The 23,751-nt window shown below is 37.7% G+C and overlaps 1 protein-coding gene across 2 annotated transcripts in view; it reads right to left on the reverse strand.

Moving 5' to 3' along the window:
- The window catches only part of LOC107035587 (protein vestigial), an 83,097-nt gene extending 59,672 nt beyond the window's left edge, over positions 1-23,425 (reverse strand). For both annotated transcript variants that reach the window (XM_015253072.1, XM_015253070.1), the window contains exon 1: positions 22,406-23,425. In XM_015253072.1, coding sequence (XP_015108558.1) covers positions 22,406-22,600 — 195 coding nt within the window. In that variant the 5' untranslated portion in view covers positions 22,601-23,425. The remainder of the gene's footprint in view (positions 1-22,405) is intronic.
- Between the last annotated feature and the right edge of the window lie 326 nt (positions 23,426-23,751).

The following is a 23,751-nucleotide window of genomic DNA, read 5'->3' on the forward strand; positions in this document are numbered from 1 at the left end:
GAACGCTCTGGAAAAATTTCGTGACAGTTCCATAAAATTTCCTACAACCACATTTCGCTCCGGAATTACGGAAGAGATACGTAATTTTTATTGAATATTTCTCTTCTTGTAATCAATTTTGACTATCAAACTAGATGGTGAGGGCATGTATACATTTGGAAATAATCACGCAATCATTTATATCTTGACAATCGATCAATGTCTCCACTAGAAGATATTTTCGCAATAATCTACAATTCCCTGTTAAATTTGATCGATCAAATAAATCGACGAGCGTTTATTGATAATTTGACAAAGGGTTGTCAAATGGTTAGAATAAAATAGCAAAATCGTTTTCTGAATTTTAATTAATTAGTTGTTAAATTTCACCAATTAGTTCTTGAAATGCACCAACTAGTTAGGAAATTTCAACAACTCATCAACTAATTAATTAACTAATTAGTTGGTGAAATTCACCAAATAATTTTCTCTCTGTCTGAATTCAGTAGCGAAGTGGTAAAACGGTACAACTCAATTTTGACTATTGGCCAGTTTTCAATGAATATCTCGGAATCTACCGAAGATAGCAAAATTTTTGTTATAACCTTTTTTGCAGAGCCGATTGAGAGCTACAAAAAATGTAATTGCGAAAATTTCGCTATCTCTCTTAGATTCGGAAATATTTTTCGAAAACACAACTGAGAGATAAGTCGACTTAAACCGTTTTACCACCTCGCTACTGAATTTGAAAATAGCAATTTCATTAAATCATAATTTTGCAAATTTGCAACTGTCAGATGTTCGCATGGTACTGCAATTGAAAGATCAAATAACACGAATTGACAAATATTCTCATTCTGAATGTCCACCGCCATCGCTCAATCCCCCACCGCCCAAACATGATTAATTCTCCCAACAATAATGTGTGAGCTCCGCGGAATGCTGCGCATGCAAAACCCCCAAAGAATGCTGAATTCATTCTAATGTCCTTCATAACTCTTTGTTCCCTGAATTTTCCCGATGCAATGGCCGAGCGATTTGGAATATTTTATGAACCCGTTTTCCCCCACTCTCCCGAATACAGTGTCTCTGCTACCCTGGCATTCCGCCAATGAACGGTTTATTATAGTTTTGTTATGACAGCCAGCCGTTACAGTGAATTAATGCCGAAACAAATGTATCGTAATGCCGCTGGAGTGTGCGATGTACCTCTAATTGAATTGGTAAACATCGTAATTCAGCCGGTAAGTAGTCGCGTCGGGATAAATCACTCGGGGTTTTGGATTCGCTAAAAAAAATTGCCACTGGATGCATTTGGTAGGAATTAACGTCAAGTGTAAGTTCACATCGGTGAGACATCATGGCGCCCGGGGGTTTGGGCCCTTTCAGCGGACGATTGCGGTTAACCGTAAATCTCGGGTAGTTTAGTCTCCCGAAATGAACGAAAAACTGGTGAATTTATTTTCGTACCATTAATCGTAAGCAATTAGTTGAATCGATGCATGAAACGAGCAATACGGTGGCAGTGTTTTTCTCGGAGGCTCGGGCATCACTGGAAATGCAGTCCCATAAGGCTGCGGTCCCCGGGGACTCGGGAGAGAAAGCCTCCGCGGGGAATTCATTTCCAGAAAAGTCGACGTGAAGTTTTTCAAAACAACTTGAAAAGACTTTTTGCCGTTATCGGGGTGTATTTTTCGCACATTTGGGTACGAAGTTCTGACTGTTGCAGTTTTATAAAATTACTGCGAAAATTCCGAGGAAAAATGACATATTATGAATGGAAAATTAACTTACATTTTCATATATACGTTTTTGATGGAATTGCTTTTTTCAAATTGATACACTGTTGGAAATTTTTTTTAATCTCATGGAAGATGTTATAGTAAATCTCATGAGAGTGACATTGAATCGACTTTAGGAAAAAAATGGTGATAAAATTTCAAGTTTTAAGTAGAATTCACGAAAATTCATGAGCTTTCAGGAGGAGTGAGATGGAAATTTCGCAATGTGATTGAATTTTCAGTGGAACATGAAGGTTCACTAACAAAATGGCATGAATTTTCAAATGTTCCCTGAATTTTCCTGATTTTTATGAATTTTTCTTCTCGTCTCGCCGAGAATTCAGAGATTCTCTCGTCTCGTCTCGTCTTGTCTCGCTTTATCTCGTCTTTATAACCCAATTTGCACAAAAAAAATACACAGAGAGACAGAGAGGGAGAGGCTCTCTCGACTCTCGTCTCGTTTCTCATTTATCTCGTGCTCAAATTTTCTGTTCTCGGTTTTTCTCGTCTCGTTTCTGTCATTGTCTCGAATGGCTGTTCTCGTCTCATCTCGTTTGTCTCGTCTCGTCTCGTTTCCCTCGCGTCTCGCGGCATCCCTAGAAAAAACTCCTAAAAATCGAGTTCGCGCCACGATAACCTGACATGTTCAGTAATCTTTCTCTAACTTTGTCCCCCACTTAGAATTGCGTGTACTCCCCCCGGCCGGCCAGTTCTGTGATCCGTCCCCCGGCCAATTGAGGTCTCACATGACACACAGAATCACGAACCAACCCCCCCATATATCCCCTACCTAATTATCCACCAAACAGCTACAAAAATTGAGGTACACGCGGTGGAATTCATTTACAACAATTCTCGCTTCGATTGGAAACGTGAGCCTTCCACCGGCAATAAAAGGACGCGAAAAGCGCGAATGAGAGAGCGAGAGAGCGCGCAGTGCGCTCGAATCCTGTGTTTCTCTGAGCAGATAGATAATAAACAAGCCTAATCCAGCAATGGCATCGTCGAAATAAGTAGCAAAGTATTCGAAGTAAGTGGCGAATTAATAACCCAACTTGTGCTAGAAGCAAAGTCACTTTACCTCTGTCTTTTTATCGCTCTGTCAATGCTCATTTTTTTCCCCCCTTCATCTTTATTCATTTTATTTTCTTCAGAATCGCCCGCGCGGTAGCCGGCAAAACGATAAGCCTCCATTACTGGAATACCGCGTGTGTTTGACCGACGAGCCGGCTGTACCTCTTATACCCACCTTGAATCTTATGCCTCCTAGCAATTACCCCATAGGTGCATTCGCAATTCTAAGTATCCCGCGGGTGTGCAAAACCGAGCGCGAGGTACGTGCATTTGCCACATGTGACGTCGAGGGTATTTCGTGGATATCTCTCGGGCCGATATTTTGTCATGTTTGGTTTTGTCGGTTTTGTTGCCAGTGGAGTTGCGGTTTTTTTCGCCCAAGGTATGGGGGATAGGGTGGAGCAATGCGGATTCAACGAGGTGGAGAGGATACGAGACTGTCAGAAGTATGATTTGTCGCTCTCGTCGGCCAGCTGCCGCCCTCGTGTTCCTACTGCGCGGCTGCTAATGGGGGGAAATGATGTTGCAGACGGGGGGTTGGAGGGGGAGGATAAAATTGTTTAGGGTGATTCGGAGGCGACTGTGGAGGATGACTATTTGGGGAGTCGGGTTGGGCCATGGTGGGGGGAGGATAGCCAAGTGTTTTGGCTATTTTTCGGCACATGGAAATATTCAGTGAAAATTAGGGAACCGTTCACGTAATCCGCAATGGGGAATCGTTTTCCGGGGATTTTTATAGGAATGGGAGAGAAGAAATCTGAAACGTTCAGTGAATTCGCAGGTTCATCACCGAACAAAGTACGAAATTGTCACGTCATTTTCCCGAAGAAGGAAAATCTTACAGAAACTTGCCGACCTATGCCTCCAGAATCAAAAATTCTTGAACGTTCAATAATTTTTATGAAGCTGGTGAGTTATTTCTACGTTTCGTTCCGTAAAATTTATCAATCGTTGGGGAAAAATTACGGAACGACTTGTCCCCGCAGCGGTGAGTCGTCAGACGGGTGGTTAATTTTTACGGAACAAATCGTAGAATTTACGGGGCGATTCGGACAATTTCAATTCCGACTCACACTTTTTATTGAATTTTACTTCGCTCGCGGATTACGTTTCGAAACGTAATCTTTACGTTTTTTTCTGGTAATTTTTATTGAATTTTTCTCTCCGTGCAGTAAATGCTTTTCTAGATTTTTAGTTTAACGTCAGAGCTTTCATTTGAGGTCCATTTGACCCTAACTTTATAATTTTGCAGGTTTGAATTTGAATCTCGATATTGAACTGTTAGAAAACATTTTAAAAATCTGAAAAAAATTAGAAAGTTTACTTTTGAGGGAAGATCGATGAAATAATTGAAAAATTTCAATTTTTGAAAATTGCGAACATTTTCTGTAAATAATTTATTAACAATCAATTTTCCCCCGTAAAAATCATTTGTTCGGAATCGTAACAAATTAATTTATACCCAGAATTTTAACAAAAATCGATTTCATGCCTAAAAAAATAAGTTTTCCGCAAGTTTAAACAATTTCAATTATTTATTTATAAACAACGAATGTTGAAAAGACTGATAATTGTGCGCAAAATGCTATTATGATTTATTATTAATACTCATAATTTTTTCAAATTCTTCGTCTTGAATTAAGACATTTTGAAGACACTTGTTTTAATAGTGCGGTGACGCTGTTTAACGGCGGATTCGCGGGCACTCGATTCATATTCAATTAATTGGGGATGAATTTTTCATTGTTGCCACGGATATTTTGATGAATAATCGATTTGCTGGGAATTCCGCGACTATCGGGAGACCTATCGAGGTCATAAATCGCGATCGTGTGAGTCGATAAACCGGAAATCCCACGATCGAAATCGAATTCAAAGTGCAGGGACGCGGGGACCTCGAGTCCCGGAAATTCACGTTGATAAATGAAAAAAAGGAGAAGAGTGCGGGGATAGATGAGCGACAGTCAGGAAGAGGCCTTCGGCTCCTGGCGTAGGCCTTCGGGCGCCAGCTACGATACGTGGCTGCGATTCCGGTTGACTCCATTCTTTCTTCCTGTTCTCTTTTTTTTTCTTTCATTTTTTCTTGTAGCATTGGAGACGGGTGGGGGGGTGGGAAAAAATTGTCGGTCGAGAAAAAGAGACCGCTTGGAATTGCAAATGGCACGGCCAGATGGAATCGAAGGCAGGGCCATTGGGACATTCCACGTTCACCATTTGGAATAATATTTGGGTTACGCAATGCGGGAGTGGCGCGAGAGGTGAAGGAAAGTGGTTTGTTTCATTCAGATTTTTGACCTCTGGAAATCGTCACTTTTTACGGAATTTATGGCGGGGTGGCCATGAAGGAGGTGAAACGGAGGGGAATCTATTCTCTCGCAGAAAACCAATCGCTGAACAAAAAAAAAAACGATATTTCAATTACAAATTTTCAATCTATTTCGACCTTTTTGTGTTCGAAAATTTTTTTTAATAACTTTTCTATTTTTCCCCCACATATTTCAAGCCTTCTTCTATTTTTCTAGCTTGTCTTCTGGATAATTGGAAAATAATTAATATGGATAGAAAAAGTGACAACGTCGTGCCATTCGAGGTACAAGTTGGCAGGACTGATTCACTCAGCTGTTATGCTGCTTCACATAGCGAAATGTATCATCACAACTCCATTCGTATTTGCCGCGCTTACCCCTCCACGATTTCTAACCTCGACGTTGTCGCTATTCCAAGCTGCGCACGCAGAATTCCTATTTTTCATGAGTTTTTTTAATGATCCCTTCTAATCAATTCTCCTAGGCCACTTGGATTATTTTTTTCAACACGCTGTGACGAAAAGTGAACTTTTCGGCACGCTCCGCGTACCTAAAAGTCCAATTTCCGCCACATTGTGATGAAAAATATTGTTCGTAACTCGTGAAAAAATGTTTTTTAGCACTCGTTACGAAATATACTATTTTAATGTTCCTTCCTGAAAGCTCCACCCAAGTGCGAAATTTCAGAAAAATTGCAACTTTTATCATTTTTAATTCTTTTTTTTCCGAATTCCCATAAAAGTCCGTGTTAAAATGTACTTTTTAGAAAAAAATCTGTGCATCACCCATTCTCCTACGCTATCTGGGATTTTGCATAGGGGTTTTGAAAACATCAAAGAATGTATCAAAAAGACATCAATTTCTTGACTTTTTTTCGACCCCCCCCCTGATCGCGCCATAAATAGATGGAGAAAATTATTTGATGAATTTCACCAACTAGTTGGTGAAATTTACCAACTAATTAATTAAAATTCAGAAAAGATTTTTAAATTTCATTCAATAAATTTTGGCTACCAAACTAGATGGTGAGGACATGTATACATTTAGCAACAATCCCGCAATCATTTATATCTTCAAAATCGATCAATGTCTCCCCTAGAAGAAATTTCCGCAATAATCTGTATTTCCTTGTTAAATTTGATCCACCAAATAAATCGAAAAACGTTTATTAAAAATTTAACAAATGGTTGTCCAATGAAATTGAAAAATCGTTTTCTGAATTTTAATCAAGTAGTTGTTAAATTGCACCAAATAATTTTCTCCGCGTACCCTAAACCGTTTTTTCTAATTTTTCTCACATGTCGCAGAATTGAAACGCGAATGAGGCTATAACAGGGCTACAAAAAGGGTAATAACAAAAATTTTGCCATCTGGAACTGGGAAATGGACTGTTAGTACCAATACCTCCATACCAGAATGAACTTAATGACCACTCAGATAATCGCCAAGCCCCCGACGAAAAATTGCAGATTGAAAATTCAGCTGCAAAGAAATTCTGAGAGATACGCATGCAAATTAAACAGTCCCTCTAAACAACTTATCTCTCTCGCTTTAATTCCACCATTCACACCGATTAGATCTTTCTATTCCAGACACGTAACACCCATTACAATAATAACCATTGAATAGCGAATAAATATTATTCGCGATTGTGCGCCGTCACCCGCAGATATTTTCATTCCGCGTACTGATTCATAAATTTCCCGGACTGAACAGCCACTTCCTCCATATTCACCCATAAACAATAATTTATTTTCATTCCGGAATGATTTTCCCTCGCATCATTACGGAATAAATATTGATGAAATGAAAACGATAAGATTAATTCGAATCGCCAGTTTATTTTATTGCAATAATTCATACGTATGAAAAAAAAAACAACGGGAGAAGTGAAACGTGAAGTCTCGGGAGGTGAATAAATGTTCCTGTAACAACGTTTACCACTATCAATAACAGTCCGTTGGATGCGTCTGACAATTTCCCACCGACATTGACTTATTCAGTGTCAAAGTGAACCAACACCAACTATTATCCTTCACCTCAGTCCCACCGAGAGGGGCCCAATGCCCGTGGAAGATCGAAATCGCGTTCGCGTCAGTCGTGTGGCACACGCAGTACGTCAAGTTCGTCACGAGACAGATAATCAGTACGTGGAATCTAAGCCTACACTGGTGCCTATAATACACCAAAGAAACTCATGACATGTTGGCTGAAGAAGAGACGAAAGAAATTCTATCGTTTTGTTCATCAGTAGTTTTTTTAATCGCCTTTTGTGTGTATTTCGGGACATGAGAGACAGTGGAATATAAAAATAGAAATGTAAAAAACGAAACAAGGCAGTTTGAATTCGAGAAGTAGCAGTGGGCCTCCGTGAATGTGTCCATCTGTCCACTGTCGCACCGGCAAAATGCGAAAATCTGCAATTCAATTGAACGCATTGCCCGGTTTGTCAGTCCCGATCGTCCGCCAATCGTCCATTTTCAGCCGGACTTCTGTACATTTTTTTCACGTCGAAATTTGCTGTTTTTTTCTGCCGGGGTTCACACGGCGTAAGAAAATTGAGGTGTTTGATGACGTATGTAGTCTACAAGGGTTTTAGGTTTTTTTTCAGAGTCTGCAGACGGAGAGAAATATTCAGTAAAAATTACGGAACAATTCACGTAATCCGCAGTGGGGAATCGTTTTCCGGTGATTTTTATAGGAATGGAAGAGAAGAAATCTGAAATGTTCAGGGAATTCTCAGGTTCATCGACGAACAAAGTACGAAATTGTCACGTAATTTTTCCCGAAGAAGTAAAATCTTACAGAAACTTGCCGATTTATTATGCCTCCAAAATCAAACATTCTTGAACGTTCAACAATTTTTATGAAGCTGGTGAGTTATTTCTACGTTCCGTTCCGTAAAATTTCTCAATCGTTGGGGAAAAATTACGGAACGACTTGTTGTCCCCACAGCGATGAGTCACTAGACGAGTGGTCAATTTTTACGGAACAAATCGTAGAATTTACGTGGCGATTCGTACAATTTCAGTTCCGACGCATACTTTTTATTGAATTTTACTTCGCTCGCGGATTACGTTTCGAGACGTAATTTTTAGGTTTTTTTCCTGGTAATTTTTATTGAATTTTTCTTTTCGTGCAGGTGGCAAAATCGTTTGAAAGGTCGGGGTTTTTCTCGTGACGCAACGGTATCTGAGGTTGGAAAAGGCATCATGAACGATTTATTAGCAACTTTTCAATTCGATTTAGTGCACGGAGAGAAATTTTTGATAAAAATTATCCGACCGTCCTATAAAAGTGTGTAGAAAATAAAATAAAATTTCTCTGACGTAGAATAAAATTTGATCATCATACATTAATTTTTACTAAATTTCGGGATAGAAATGACGAAACGATGACTCATGATACACTTTTATAGAACGGTAGGATAATTTTTACAAAAAATTTCTCTCCGTGTGCAGAAAAATTGTGAAATTTCAAAATTCACTGAATTCCATAGATTTGCAATGAAATTGGGTGAGATAAATTTTTAAAAAATCATCGATATTTGCCACAATTCTCTAGTTATTTTTTTTAGCGCATTAGTATTGGTTAATATGTAATTTGTTCTAAGAGTGCAATTTTTCGCTGGAAAATTCACAATTTGAAAAAATAATCAAAGAAAACTGAATTATATTTCAATTATTTCATAAAAAATAATATAAATCAGATAAATTCAACCTAATTTGGTACCAAATATAACGCTTCCCTTTTTTCCTCACCATCCTGAGCGGAAATATATTTTTCTCCCACGTTTTTACCTCTTTTTTTACTGTTTTGATGCCTTACTTACAACGAATCAAGCCGAATGAAATCCCCAACCCCTTAATTACATTTTGATTTAAACACTTCCATTCACCCGATATACCTTTACTTTAACGACACACCAGATGGAACGAAACATAATTTGGGTTTTTCAAGGGCGTGGTAAGAGCCGCTGACAAAGTGTAGCGCCACGTCTTTTCCCCTTGATCTATCGTTCTACACGTGTTCCACATCTTTTCAATGTCCTCCCTAAATCTTCCGGGACGTCGCCTCGGCACTCAAGGCAATCCCTGTTACAATTGAAGGTAACCTCCATTCTCATCATAACCGATGAAAAAATCCAAGTGATCGAGGAATCAATACCATCGAATGACTAGACATATCAATGCATTTGCAGGAAATAAAGATTTATCCAAATTAAACATTTTTCTATCATTGAGGTTCTTTTTGTGCTGAATAAATGTTTTTCTTTGTTGTTAATAAATCTTTATGTGACCGAAATAAATTTTTCATCAATTGTAAATAGAGACTTTTCTTTTATTAGAAAAATTTCTCTATTTGAAATTAATAAATTGTTGATTTGATTTTAATCAAAATCTTTATTGGAAATTTTTTACTTGTTTCAAGTGAAAGAATGTAATTATATCAAATAAATAATTCATCAATTTATAATAAAATTTTTATTCAATAATAAAACAGTTAATTTATTCCAAATAAATCATTAATTAAAGTCAAATCAACAATTTATTCATCTCAAATGAATAAATTTTTTTAACATAAGAAAGTTTTTTATTAATTATTAATTCAGAATTTATTTAGATCAAATAAAGATTTATTAATAATAAAATACTAGTTATTTGAAAAATTTATATTTGAATGATAGAAAAATTTAATTTTGTTTTAATTTCGTGTTATTTAAATAAACTCATGCATTTCATTCAAATAAATCATTTTTCTGGGTGTGCAATGAGCCAGCTGGCATTCGGTGACTCCCAACGACCGAAGAAAGTCCGATGACGCGGGGAAAAAAATGCCAATGCAGTGAAAATTTATTCCGTCAACAACAAATTACAGCGCACGAGCTCGATCTCTCCTAATACGACGCTGAGGAATGCCTGATGTCGTACATCCCTCAGCCACTCACTCCAATACGAAGACATGAATTCGATTCAAGAATCGTCTTCCCATGACAAAAAAATTTTAAATTATTTCCATGAAATCTATAAATTTGTAACAAAATTAAATAGAATTATTATTCTATAGGAATACGTTATTGGAATTCATATTATATTATAATTATAATAAATCAATAATATAATAATATATATAATATTGTTATAATAATAATAACAATATAGTTAATGAATTCATATATTTCATAATAAAATGTAACAATTAGTGACTCAGACAATTCATTTGTTGTGAAATTGATTTTTAAATTTTCTGGTTTTAATTACAAATTTTCATAATTTTCGGAATAAATTTGCAGTATAATATATTTTCATCTTCACTATTATTTCGCGTTATGCACCCACTCAATACGAAAATTCTTCATGCCCACATGCGTGATTTTTTATCACTATTTTTCAAATATATTGGACATTGATGGAAATATAAATCTCGAATGTTATGAGTATTTGCTATTTGTGTTAATAGAATTCAAAAATGTTATTTTTATCGAAATTTCTGTATGTTGTATGCAATCCACGAGGAAAATATGAATTTATTGAATTGTTCTTTCGGTGTTTTATTGAAAAATCCCTGAGCGCTTTTTATTCAATTATGCAATGGTAATTGGTGGAATGTGCGGGTGAATGTGGAGTATAAATATTTTTCTTCGTTGACTAATTGGGAATTCTTCAATTTGAGAACAATATCCAGGAATGCATGCGTGAATGAATAATTTATTGACGATTATGATTAGGTGATCAATTAACATCTCATTTGCATTCAGTGAAATTTTTTCAATTGGTTGGAACTCTGAAGAATCAATTAAATCACATGTAATCTCCGATACCATTGCAATTTTTTTTCAATGTTTCAAAAATTACGACTGTTTTTGTTGATAGAATGCAACAATATCATCTTTATCGAAATTTTTTCAGCTATTGGAAATCCACGAAGGGTAATATGAATTTATTGAATTGTTGTTGCAGTTTTATATTTAGAATTCTTGAATTTGAAAACAATATCGAGGAATACATACGTTAATGAATAATTCATCAGCAATTATGATTAGTCGATCAATTAATTTCTAATTTGCATTCACTTGAATTTTTTAATTGATTAGAACTCTGAAGAATCAATTAAATCACATGGAATCTCTGATACCATCACCATTTTTTTTTAATGTTTCAAAAATTACTGCTGAAGGATAAAAATGCACAGCACAAAAATCTAGAATGTTGCGAGAGTTTTCTTTTTTCATTAATAGTATTCAATAAATTCATTTTTATCGAAATTTTTTCAGTCATTGGAAATTCACGAAGGGGAATATGAGTTTATTGAATTGCTGTCTCAGTTATTTATTGAGAATTCTTGAATTGGAAAACAATATCGAGGAATGCCTGGGTTAATGAATGATTTATTGATAATTATGATTAGTCAATCAATCAACTTCTTATTTGCATTCACTAGAATTTGTTTAATTGATTAGAACTCTGAAGAATCAATCAAATCACATGGAATCTCTGATACCGTCAATATTTTTTCAATGCACGTCATTATTTTATTTGATAGAGTTCAAAAATTTCATTTTTATCAAAATTTTTTGTTCTGAAAATTCGAATTATGAATATTTGTGTTGTCCACCAATTGAGAATGCTTCAATTTTAAAACAAATCGAGGAATGCATGCGTTAATGAATGATTTATTGATAATTATGATTAGTCAATCAATTAACTTCTCATTTGCATTCACTACAATTTTTTAAATTGATTAGAACCCTGAAGAATCAATTAAATCACATGGAATCTCTAATACCGTCGAAATTTTTTCAATGCACATCATTATTTTTTTTTATAGATTTCAAAAAATCTATTTTTATCGAAATTTTTTGTTACTGAGAATTCTGAAAATTTGTGTTGTTCACCAATTGAGAATACTTCAATTTTAAAACAAATCGAGGAATGCATGTGTTAATGAATGATTTATTGATAATTATGATTAGTCAATCAATTAACTTCTCATTTGCATTCACTACAATTTTTCAAATTGATTAGAACCTTGAAGAATCAATTAAATCACATGGAATCTCTGATACCATCAAAATTTTTTCAATGCACGTAATTATTTTTTTTGATAGATTTCAAAAAATCTATTTTTATCAAAATTTTTTGTTACTGAGAATTCTGAAAATTTGTGTTGTTCACCAATTGAGAATACTTCAATTTTAAAACAAATCGAGGAATGCATGCGTTAATGAATGATTTATTGATAATTATGATTAGTCAATCAATTAACTTCTCATTTGCATTCACTAGAATTTTTTAAATTGATTAGAACTCTCAAGAATCAATTAAATCACATGGAATCTCTGATACCGTCAAAAATTTTTTTAATGCCTCAAAAATTACGACTGGAGAATAAAAAAGCACAGCGGAACTCCCATCAAGACTGAGAGATATGTAAACGAGTGGCATAACGAGGCGCGACACGTCAATATTTTTTTCCCTCTTTCCCTATCTTCATCTCTCTTTTCCCTTTTCCTCCTGAAATAGAAAAAGAATAAAAAGAAACGGTGCCCTGTGTTGGTAATATCGACGCAGTCCACCGCGCAAGCGTATTTTTGTAGATCCACGGGGTTTCACACACACTCGGGGGGACATTTTGAAACAGGCGCGGTGGTTTGAAAATTTCGCCCAGTGTCGAGACACAAGTCTCCACCGTCTAATTTATGTTACAGTGAACCTAGGAAATACAGAGAGGCTGTACGAGAGCCGAAGGGCAGGAGAAGGAGTTTTGGACGAGAGGGAACATGTGACGCCGGACAAAAAGTAGAGTCGTTATAATTTATAACGCCTAAACGCCTTCTAAAACTGACAAAAAAAGGTTCTTGGAGGGAGAGAGTGCCACGTGGACAATAATTGCGTGTCATCTACATTTTTATCTCGGGAATAATTGGGAGTATTGGTTTTTAGGCAAAATTAAACTCGATTTTTATTCAATTTTTGTTTAGATTAAATTGAGTGTTTTTTTATTATGAAGAAATGTTTGCTTTATCACTAGGGAAACCGGCAGTTGAGACACTTCTCAAATTTAAATACACGGCATCTACATTTTTATGTCTGGAATAATTAGGATTATTGGTTTTTAGGCAACATCAAACTCGATTGTTATTCAATTTTATGTTTACATTAAATTAAGTGTTTTTTTAAAGACACTTTTCTCAAATTCAAATGCACGTCATCTACATTTTTATGTCTGGAATAATTAGGATTATTCGTTTTCATTCAAAATGGAACTCGATTTTTATTAGATTTTTTGTTTACATTAAACTGAGTGTTTTTTTTTTAATATGAAGATATGTTTGCTTTATTTTTAGAGAAACTGGAAATTAAGCCACTTTTATCAAATTGAAGTCATTTTTAGTGGCTTCAATTAATTTTGAATAGGTTTTAGTGTCTTGACGTGAGACTTTCAGACATGCATTCTAGACATTCCGGGTGTTTTATTCGAGGATCGCTTTCCATTTGTTCTTCCAAATATTTCAATTCATTTTTTCACCAACAAAATTTTTAAAAAATTGCAAAATTTGGAGGGAATTAAGAAAATAAGGATAAAAAAATTGTTGTGATCGAAGTTCTAAATTAAAACGGCCTGAAAACACTAGTTTTTACAGTGAAAAAATTTGAAGTGGTTAAAAACAGCATAGGGGGCATAACGGGTTCAGATATGTACTAGACTATCGTAAAAATGTGGCTGAATTATCAATGGAATTTCAAGTTTCTCTGAAAATTCCAGTAAAGTCACAATTTTTTAGCGGTAGGAAGACGAAAATTCCGAAATTCACATGAATTTTCAAGTGAAAATGAATATTCACTGCCAAATTCGCTTGAATTTCCAGGGAATCCCTTTAAAATGCTCGAAATTCCAGGAATTTTAACGGAATTCCCTGAAAATTCGGAGGAATCTAGAACTCAAGGAGACATTCCTCTGAATTTTCCCGCCTTTCCATCAATTTTTACGAAATAATTTAACTAAAATTTACGGTTCTCATCGATTTTTCCATGGAATTATGAATTTTCAATGACAAAATTAGTTAAAATTTCTGTAGAAAATTTTTAACAGTGAATCTCTAGTTTAAGGAGACACTCCTCTGAATTTTGCTGTATTTTCATGAATTTTCTCGGAACAATTAAACTAAAATTTACAGTTCCCCCGGATTTTTCCACAAAATTATGAATGTTAAATTGCTTAAAAATTCAGTGAAAACCTTATTCATCCGCAATTCCCGACACTCTCACCGGAAATTTCCCTGCAAAATAATCACCCCCATAATGAAGTAATAAAGTCAAAATACTTCCTCCGCAATCAGCCCTCCCCGATCCCCAAAAATCAATCCCCCATTTAAAATCGATTTACCGATTTATCAGGCCCTTAAAAAAACCCCCGGAGAATTCTGTTCCAAGACAAAGGACTCGAAGAAAACGACTCCATTCCCCCCGAAACGAACAAGTCACCACGGAATAAAGAAACGCGTCTCTTTTTTTCGCCGTTGTTCCAAATTGGCTCTCCACGACGTAGCCAGAGGAAAAGAGACCCATAGTCGTGAGTGCTCCCCCTCCCTCCCGCCGTCCCCGGCCAACGAGCATTTATTTTTCTCCCTTTTCCCAGCATTTTATCTCTTCTTTTCTCACTTGGTCCCGAGCAGTGGATGCGAATGCGCGTGCGAGAGAGTCAGGCATTGGTGTTTCAGGACTCTACACAGATCCCGCGGTCACGATAACCCCTGAGGAACAGAAGGGGGTGGACGCATCGCCACCTTGGCGCGACCATCGTAAAACTTGGTCAGGTATAATGCTCGCGGTTCGTTTGAGCGAGTGTAACCAGAGGGAGAGGAAGGGGGAATGGTTTTTTGAGGACAGAAGCTGGATTATACCTGAAGTATTTCACGAAAACGTTTCGTGTAAGATTTTTCCATTTCTCCTGATTTTTCGACCTTTCCACGGTGGCCCCTCGTTAATTAGGGGTTCATGGTCAGCTTCTGGGGACGGAAAGTGGGGTTGAATGAAACCGAAATGTCGACATTAATTTTCGGTTGAGAATTCAGTGATGAAATCACTAGAAGGAAATGGATTGGAAGATTTCATCCGGAGGGGGACAGGAAAAAAATTTCTGTCTCTGAAAATTCACATGGAGAGAAATATTCAATGAAAATTACGTATCTTTTCCGTAATTCTGGAGCGAAATATGGTTGTAGGAAATTTTACGGAACCGTTACGTAATTTTTCCAGAGCGTTCCGTAATTTTTATCGGAATCGCCAGTGAAAAATTACGATAACGTCACTTGAATTTTCCGAATCGATTCTGTAATCGGTGAGCGAACTGTAATTCCGTAATTTTTACTGAACATTTCTCTCCGTGCAATAAAATTCCAAATTTTTACTCAGCAGGAAGACGAGAATTTAGTAAGTGACTTGAATTTTTAATAGAAAAATAAATATTCAGTACCGAATTGTGAGTTTTCCTGACTTCTATCAATTTTCAGGGGATAATTGAACCAATATTTATAGTTTTCAGCCATGGAATTTCAAATTTTCAGTGACAAAATTCCTTGAACTTTCAATAAAACTACAACGCGATAAAAATTTCCAAGAAATGCACGAGAAATTTCAGCCATAAAATACTTGCATTACATCAAATACTTGAATGAAAATAAGGTTTACTTATTTTCATTGAAATTTGAAAAATAATAAAATAACTGATGATTAAATTTTTGAATTGATTATGAATTAAATAATTGACAATATAGAATTGTGAATTGTGTAGTAAATTTTTCAAAATTTCATAAAAGGGATTTTCGATTAGCCAAATAATCGTCAATCTTCCGAACTCTTATTGATTGATAAAATAATTCGGAATTTGAATAATTAATTGGTGCGTAATTTAATAATTTAAAAATTGATGAGTTGACTTATTACAGATTTAACTTTACTTAAAATTTATGATTATGCCGATGTCTGGCGTCGAAAAATCCCAAAAAGTGTAAAGGTAAAATCCTACATCCGGTAACACTGACTAAAGGGCCATTAACCGGGAAATTTCATCCGGGAAGCGATAAAAAAAAGTCTGTCACTGAAAATTTAACGAAATTGTGAATTTTTACTAAGCAAGAAGATGGGAATACCCAAAATTCCTGGAATTTTCAATAGAAACATAAAAATCCAGTACTAAATCATGAGTTTTCCCAACTTTTATTAATTGTCGCGGAATAATGGAACCGAAACTTACATTTTCCAACTATTTTTTCCTGAAATTTCAAATTTTCTACGACAAAATACCTCAAAATTTTCCTAAAACTACAACGCGATAAAAACTTCAATAAGTGTACCTCAAATTTCAGCCAAAAATTATTAGAAGTGCATCGAAAAATCACAAAATATGAGGAAAAACCGGTATATCCGGCAACACTGCGATAGAATAAAACTTGTCACTAAAAATTTAATGAAATTCCAAATTCTTACGCAGCAAGAAGCCGATAATTTCCTAAATGACTTGAATTTTCGATGAAAACATAAATATCCAGTACAAACTACGGGTTTTCCTGACGTTTATTAATTTCCCAAGGACAAAATTCCTCGAAATTTCAGTGAAACCTTAATGCGTTAAAAATTTCCAAATACAGTACAGCAAATCGCCGCCAAAAATCCTCAACAATTCACCGAAAAATCCCGAAAACCTGAAGAAAAAACCCTACACCTTTCAACACTGACCAGAAGGCAATTGACCGGGGCACTTCATCCGGGAAGCGGTGGAAAAAGAATTTAGTACCGATCGTCCACCGATACTGGTTTTCCCCTCTTTTTTTTCCCATTGCGTAACGACGGAGACACTCAGGAAAACTCAGCGGATCAAGCGGCAACTCGTTCTCCTCTCCCAATCGTTTTAATTATTTCTGTTAATTTCATCCTCAACCGGAAGTCAATTGCGAAAGTGTATTATAAAGATTCGACGAAGTGATTTCTTTCCCCCGATATTTGCGGAATTATTAGCCTTTTTTTCTCGTTCTCCCGGCAAAACGCGAGTAATATCGATCATGAGAATGCATTCAGGAAGTCGGAGTGCAGAAGAAGTGATACGAGAGTGCTAATGAAGGATACGGGGCATGTGCATGGGTTCTTGTGCAAGGGTCTCGAGAAAACCGGGGTGACGCACCTGTCCCTCTCTCTCGCGCCTCTCCGCGCGTCTTACGTCACTCCGCTGCGTCGCCGCGGGTTCTCTCTCCCTCGCGAGGTACAATCTTAAGACGAATTATTCTTTTTATCCTTTGCATTGCACTCGTCGACACGTCCCGTCACACTGACATATCGAAACGACACGGTGGATGCGGAACATCTACATAAACATTGATGCACTTTTTATTTTCACGAGACCGAACGCGCGCTACAGCGCGCTGTAATTGTAATCATAATTGAAAATCTCAAAATTAAATTAATCATGAATTAATTTCATTCGAGAATAACGATTGAAGCCATACGAGATATCTTCAACGCAAATAAAAAAGAAAGAGCAAGAATGTCTTGCTCTCTTCCTCTTCTTCAGTAAAATTTGTAAGAAACTGTGTAACGACGCCACGAACTGAAATTAATAAAAATGTCCTGAATTTTCCTTGCCGAACAGACAGAATACTAAAGGAACTACTATGTGAACCTCGAAACGAAATAATGTTGAGCAATATATTAATTACTACTCTGTAAATATGCTAATTGTCTCGACTCTCAATTGTACAAGACTGTATGGCCTAAACGATGAATAAATTGAATTGAATTGAAAATTAATCATGAATTAAATTTGCCGCCTCGGACGACTGGAACCAATGAGGAATAAGCGTGACAGACTTGCGAGATATCGATAGTTATCAACTTTAAGTGTATGTTCTTTTTAGAACAGGAAAAGCGATTTTAAGGACGGAGAGAAAATGTTCAGTGAAAATTACGAAACTCACAGTTCGCTCACCGATTACGCAATCGACTCAGCACATTTAAGTGGCGGTATCGTAATTTTTCATAGGAGATTCAGATAAAAATTATGGGACGCCCCAGAAATATTCTGTGACAGTTCCGCAAAATTTCCTACAACCACATTTTACTCCGGAATTATGGAACAGATACGTAATTTTTATTGAATATTTCTCTCGGTGTGTTTCTCCAAAATCGCAAGTTCAAAAAAAAAATTATTTGTGTTCGAATGATATGAAAATCAATTAAAAAATTTGATTTTTCGGTTCAATTATTCTGCGAAAATTGGGAAAAATCAGAAAAAATTCAAAATTCACGTCATTTTGTTTCGGAATATGAATATTCACATCATTATAATTATAAATATATTCATAATACCCATAAAATTTAAAATTTCATAACCATTTATCCCCGAAATCGGATTCAACGTCACTCTCACTAGAATTGCCACCACATTTTCCCCAAAATTAAAAAATAAAACACAATAACTAATGCCGCGTTTATTATCCGAAACAATTCTCCGCAAATTTAATTTTTCAACAATGTTTCCCTCTTCCCCATCACCAGCCCTCTCACGTTACCCGTACCGTCGGCACTCGCCGCTGCCGTCGGCATTCTCCCGCAAGCCCCCAATCTCTGTCAACAGCGATCGGTAAGACAAGACATTCGTCACGTGTCAGAGAGTGCCAGCGAGATGAATAAAACAAGCCCTCAAAAAACCTCAGCCCAAAGCCCCCCCTTAAAAAAAAAACTGAAACATTACCCGAGACATGAGTCCCTGATTGATCAAAACGCTCACTAAAATCTCCGTCGTGAGATACTAATAATTTACAACGCGCGTAAAGAAATACGAGGGGTAAAAAAAAAGGCGCGTATTATGTGTATCTCCGGGGTTCACGGACGCGACGGGCAACCAGTCGGCAGAGCGCGTCCCGAGACACAAGTTTACTTTTATTTAAACATTTATTCGTTTTATTTAGGGCCTGACCCAACGCCTCGTCCCCGCTTTTGCATCTCTGCCAACGGAGCGGTTGACCGGTGTCTCCGCATCTAAGTTTTTCCTTTTTTTCTCCTCTTAATTTCCCCTCTCCCCCGCCCCCCTTTTTCATCTTTATTTCCCCTTTTTTTCCACCCAGCCCAGAAACCCAGGGAATTAATAGCCGAGAGCGTATTCCGGCGGTGTCGGGGGGGACGAATACACGAGCGCGCTTACACTCGCCTCGTACAGCGGTGCGGAACGTTAAAAACTCTCCGCGGACGATCAACCCGTTTTCTCACGGGTGCGCGCCGCGCGCGGATAACTCCCTCATTCTCCCTCTCCCTTCACCATCCCATCTCACTCCTCCATTCCCTTTTATTTCTCCTCACCACTATTTTTTATTTTTTCTCAAACTCTTTCGTGGCATCTCTCCTTTCCTTTTATTCCGCATATTCGCGTGCACCGAAAAACCGCACCGCAAAGCGCGCGCGCACACAAGACGGAGAGAGACTCGAGCGTGCTTTATTGCTGTAAAACGCTGAAAGTTCGGCCTCTGACCGCAGATACGTGTGTGTAACGCACCGGTTCCTCCACCCCAGAATGGGTGGAGAGGGGAATTAAAAATATATTATCCCAGGAGGGGGGAGGAGGGAGTTACTCAGAAATTCAATCCCATATTAATCCCCCTAATTATCCAATAATTCACGAGACACCATTATCATTAATCCCATTTCTCTCTCTGTGAGCTCCGGATACACCGCAACTTAGTAACAGTTACGGATGCAGTGAACGATAATTAATTGTATGTCGATCCTTTGAGATTTCAATCGCTTGACAAACAGCGGATATTCGATGCAGCGCCATTTCGCAACAACTGATTTACCACAAAACGGAAGGGAGGCTCATTGTTTTCGAATTTTCAAGTAATTATTTCAGAATATTATTTTTTCCGTCAGATTGGTTTTTTTCCCATCACGTGCGAGTGTCAAATTATTGTCATTTCATGTTTTTATAATTATTGAAACAATATGAAAAGGCGTCAGAGACATGGCAATGCCGCACGGATCGTTCCTATGATTATGAGGTTACAGAGACATCCAATTTCATTTTTTTTTCTCGATTTCGAGACCGAGAAAAAATACGAAAAATTTCCCAATGATGCGTCATACACAGACAGTTCTCCCCTCAATTTTTCAATTTTTTTTCATTACTTTGATTTTTCACCCGAAATACCTTAAACGGGATCAGGACGCGATTAAAACCCGACAACTGTCTGTTCACACTTCATCCCCGTGAATTTAAACTTCATGAAGACATTAAGTGTCGAGTCAAACGGCAAACAGCCGAACGGGAGATAGACATGTGGCAAGAAAAAAAATGAAAGAGTAAGAAATAATAGGGAGCACACACCGGTTGTGCAAAACGCCACTCGACACCCCGTTGCGCGTTGATGCGGCCACCAGGAGCACGCCTGACCTCCCGCCAGACGTATTAAAATGACGCACTGTAGAAGCAGTTTCGGGGAAAAAAAAACAAAGTTGAGACTAGTCAGGAACCAGAAAACTATTTCAGGAGACCGGAGGCATTTTTCGAGTGCTTCGTTTAACCCCTCCCCTCTTGTTTCCAGCCCCGACGGTTAGACGGATTTTCCTTTTTGCCTGCGGGGCTGGTGGAATGTTTTGTAAACACCATTATCGGAGAGTCAAGTTTCAATGGATTGTTTTAGGGGCGATGCTGACGATTTAATAAGTTTATTTGTTTGTTTTGGGAGATCTGTCCAAACATCATCATGATCCTTTTGGAATGATGATGGTGGGAAGGTGTTAATCGGATTAGATGGGCTCTAATATGGGCGGTTTGTTTGAGGGATTATAAAGCTGAAACGGAATACGTGATGGTTTAAGAGTCAAACAATCGCATGAGGAAATTTTTACAAGTGCAAACGAGTTTGCGTTTGAAGTCAAAAAATTTGTCCAGTCGATTGTCAATTCGAGTGTGACGATTGCGCATAATGCTCAACATAAAAGAATTATTATTGTTATTTGAAAATGCGCCCAATTATTGACTTGTAAATTTAATAATTCTGTTATTTGAACGAACTTTTTAGATGAAAAAAAATGTTCCTGTGAGTTTAAGAGGTCAAAACTATGCTTTTCCCAATTTCTGAAATTTCCACTTATCGGAATTACTGTGGAAATTACGGTTCATTGTTTTCCGCAGTATTTACCATGTTTATTTACACAATAAATGCCAAATAGTCAGGAAAATTATTATGAAAAACAAGCTTTTAATTTTTTTCGGGGGGTTCATTTGCCCTTCCGTCCCCTACTCAGTCTGCGCAGCATAATCTACTGTTTTCACCATTCAAGACTCCCTACCTCGCCCACACACCCCTAGATTAGCCTAAATCATATCTAGTGTGGAACGTGCTTCATAAGAAACTCGTTGGAAAGTGTTCAGAGATACTCAAGCTTCAATAGATTATATTTCATGGGTTTTAGAATTAGTGTTGCTAACGATTTAATAAACTTATTTGTTTGTTTTGAGGACCTGTCCAACCACGATCATGATCCTTTTGGAGTGACAATGGTGAGAAGGTTCTAATCGGATTAGACGGTCGGTTTGTTTCGGAGATTATGAAGCTAAACCCGAATATTCAACAGCGGAAAATCCAATTCATGGGATTCTTTCCAGCTTCATTGAGGGATTAATATCTTGTGTGGAACCTGCTTCGAAAGAAACTCGTTGAAGCATTCAAGCCAAACGAATATTATGATCCTCGAAGGTAATAAACTGAAGGCCATCAACTTCATATAAATTATAAACGATGTGTAAAACCATTAACGGAAACTCAACTTCAATAACCGATCAGGAAGTTAACCTTAAAGGGATTCCAGTGGAGAGGACAGGTCACAACTTATTGAAATTTAAATCTATGAAGTGGCCCTCTAGATATACGGGAATCCTCAATCCTAGATTGGTCAACCTATGACTAGCTAACTCTAGTAGTTTTTAGAGCAACATATTTCCCAAAATTCCTAAAGAAAACAAATTATTAAGTATTCTTTCCCCATGTTAAATGAAGTTGCCCATGACGCGACGTTGCCGGAAACTCACTAAACGCGCGTGAGCAATGTAGAGTGAATTTGGCAACGCTAAACCCTAAACAATACGGCGGGGAATCCCCGCGGAGACGACCAAAGTCGCAGGATCGCGTTTGTTGACCAGACTAGGGTTAAAAGTTCCAGAAAGAAACCTTGACAATCCCAATTTTGAGATGTTATCATGAATATCATCACTTACCCTGTCATACTGATGAGTAGCAGTAGCCGAGAACGGTTGAAAAGGCGCTGGCCTGGCGGGACTATGATGAGCAGCATGGGGATTAGCATGTGCATGTGGATGTGATGCAGCATGAGGGTGACTGGGATGCGGGGGCGGCGGTGGCCTCTGATAGAGGTAAGGATAGTATTGATACATCACCTCGGAGCAGCTCATCACACCCCCCGGACCCGGCACCCCAGAGCCGGCCTGCCGACTTGCGTATCCGAACGTGGCACCACCGTAACCACCTTTAACCTCCTCCGCACTCGTATTTATCAGTGATTATCAACACTTGAAGTTAATCAGAAAGGGGTTTTTTAGTTGTGAACACCTCCGAGACACTCAAACTGAAGTGATCATTGTGATGCCTTCACCAACGGAATGCCGGTGGAGACAGCAAAGTAAGTCGATGACGCTGCATTGGAGACCTCGGCAATGATTCACAGAGTCTGATTTATCAGGGACTCCAGGAAGAACAAGATTTCCTGAATTGATTAACTTAAGGGTATCACTCATCCACTAAACTGAAGGTTCATCAATCATCGGATGATGGCTTTCCTTCTTTCACATTGGTTCACTCAACACAAGTCAATCTCCAAGTCAATGAAGAATACTCACTCTTGTCACAATAACACTGCACCAATAAACCAAAATCCTTGGTGGGGAGAAAGTAGTTGTCAATCAAGTGACAAATCACAGTTACACATCATCAATACCTGATATTCAATCATGAGACAATTACCAACATATTAATAATCACATCCTTCAGATTAATCTTACTGGACAGATGTTTGTCACTGGTACAGCTTCTCTGGTGGACAAACACAGACTGAACCTTGGTATCCCTGGTTTGTGTCACCCTCTCTCCCACCGCTTACTCCACGATACTTTTTCTAGTCGGTGTTGCCTTTCCCCCCTTGGGTAGTCTTTTTAGTTAAACCGGCTAGCCCCCTTCAGTAACGTAGTCAGGCAAACGGTGTAGGGTCGAGGACCGCCCGATCACCCCCCCAGTACAACTCTGGGGTTACGCCTCCTGGCAGTGCCAGCCCACAGCCAATCGGAGCAATCCTTGGTAAACGTCCAATGAGACAACTTGCTGCCACTCCTACGCGTCCGCAGTTTCTGTATTGATCCCACAATGAACCCCAGGGCTACCGCACCGGTATTAAGAAGTCCTTCCTTGGGTTTAAATTCATCCCCCTCTTGTACCACTCAACTCGTAGCTCTTTTCGAAATTCACCCTTTCCATATCAGTCTGTACATCTCTTCAGTTTTCTTCACTGGGTTTTAAACCCCCGCCCCTATCTGCGGAGGCTTGGGACATT

Source organism: Diachasma alloeum, unplaced genomic scaffold (assembly GCF_001412515.2).
Source record: "Diachasma alloeum isolate Michigan unplaced genomic scaffold, Dall2.0 Dall_scaffold_00199, whole genome shotgun sequence".
In the NCBI taxonomy this organism is placed as follows: Eukaryota; Metazoa; Arthropoda; class Insecta; order Hymenoptera; family Braconidae; genus Diachasma; species Diachasma alloeum.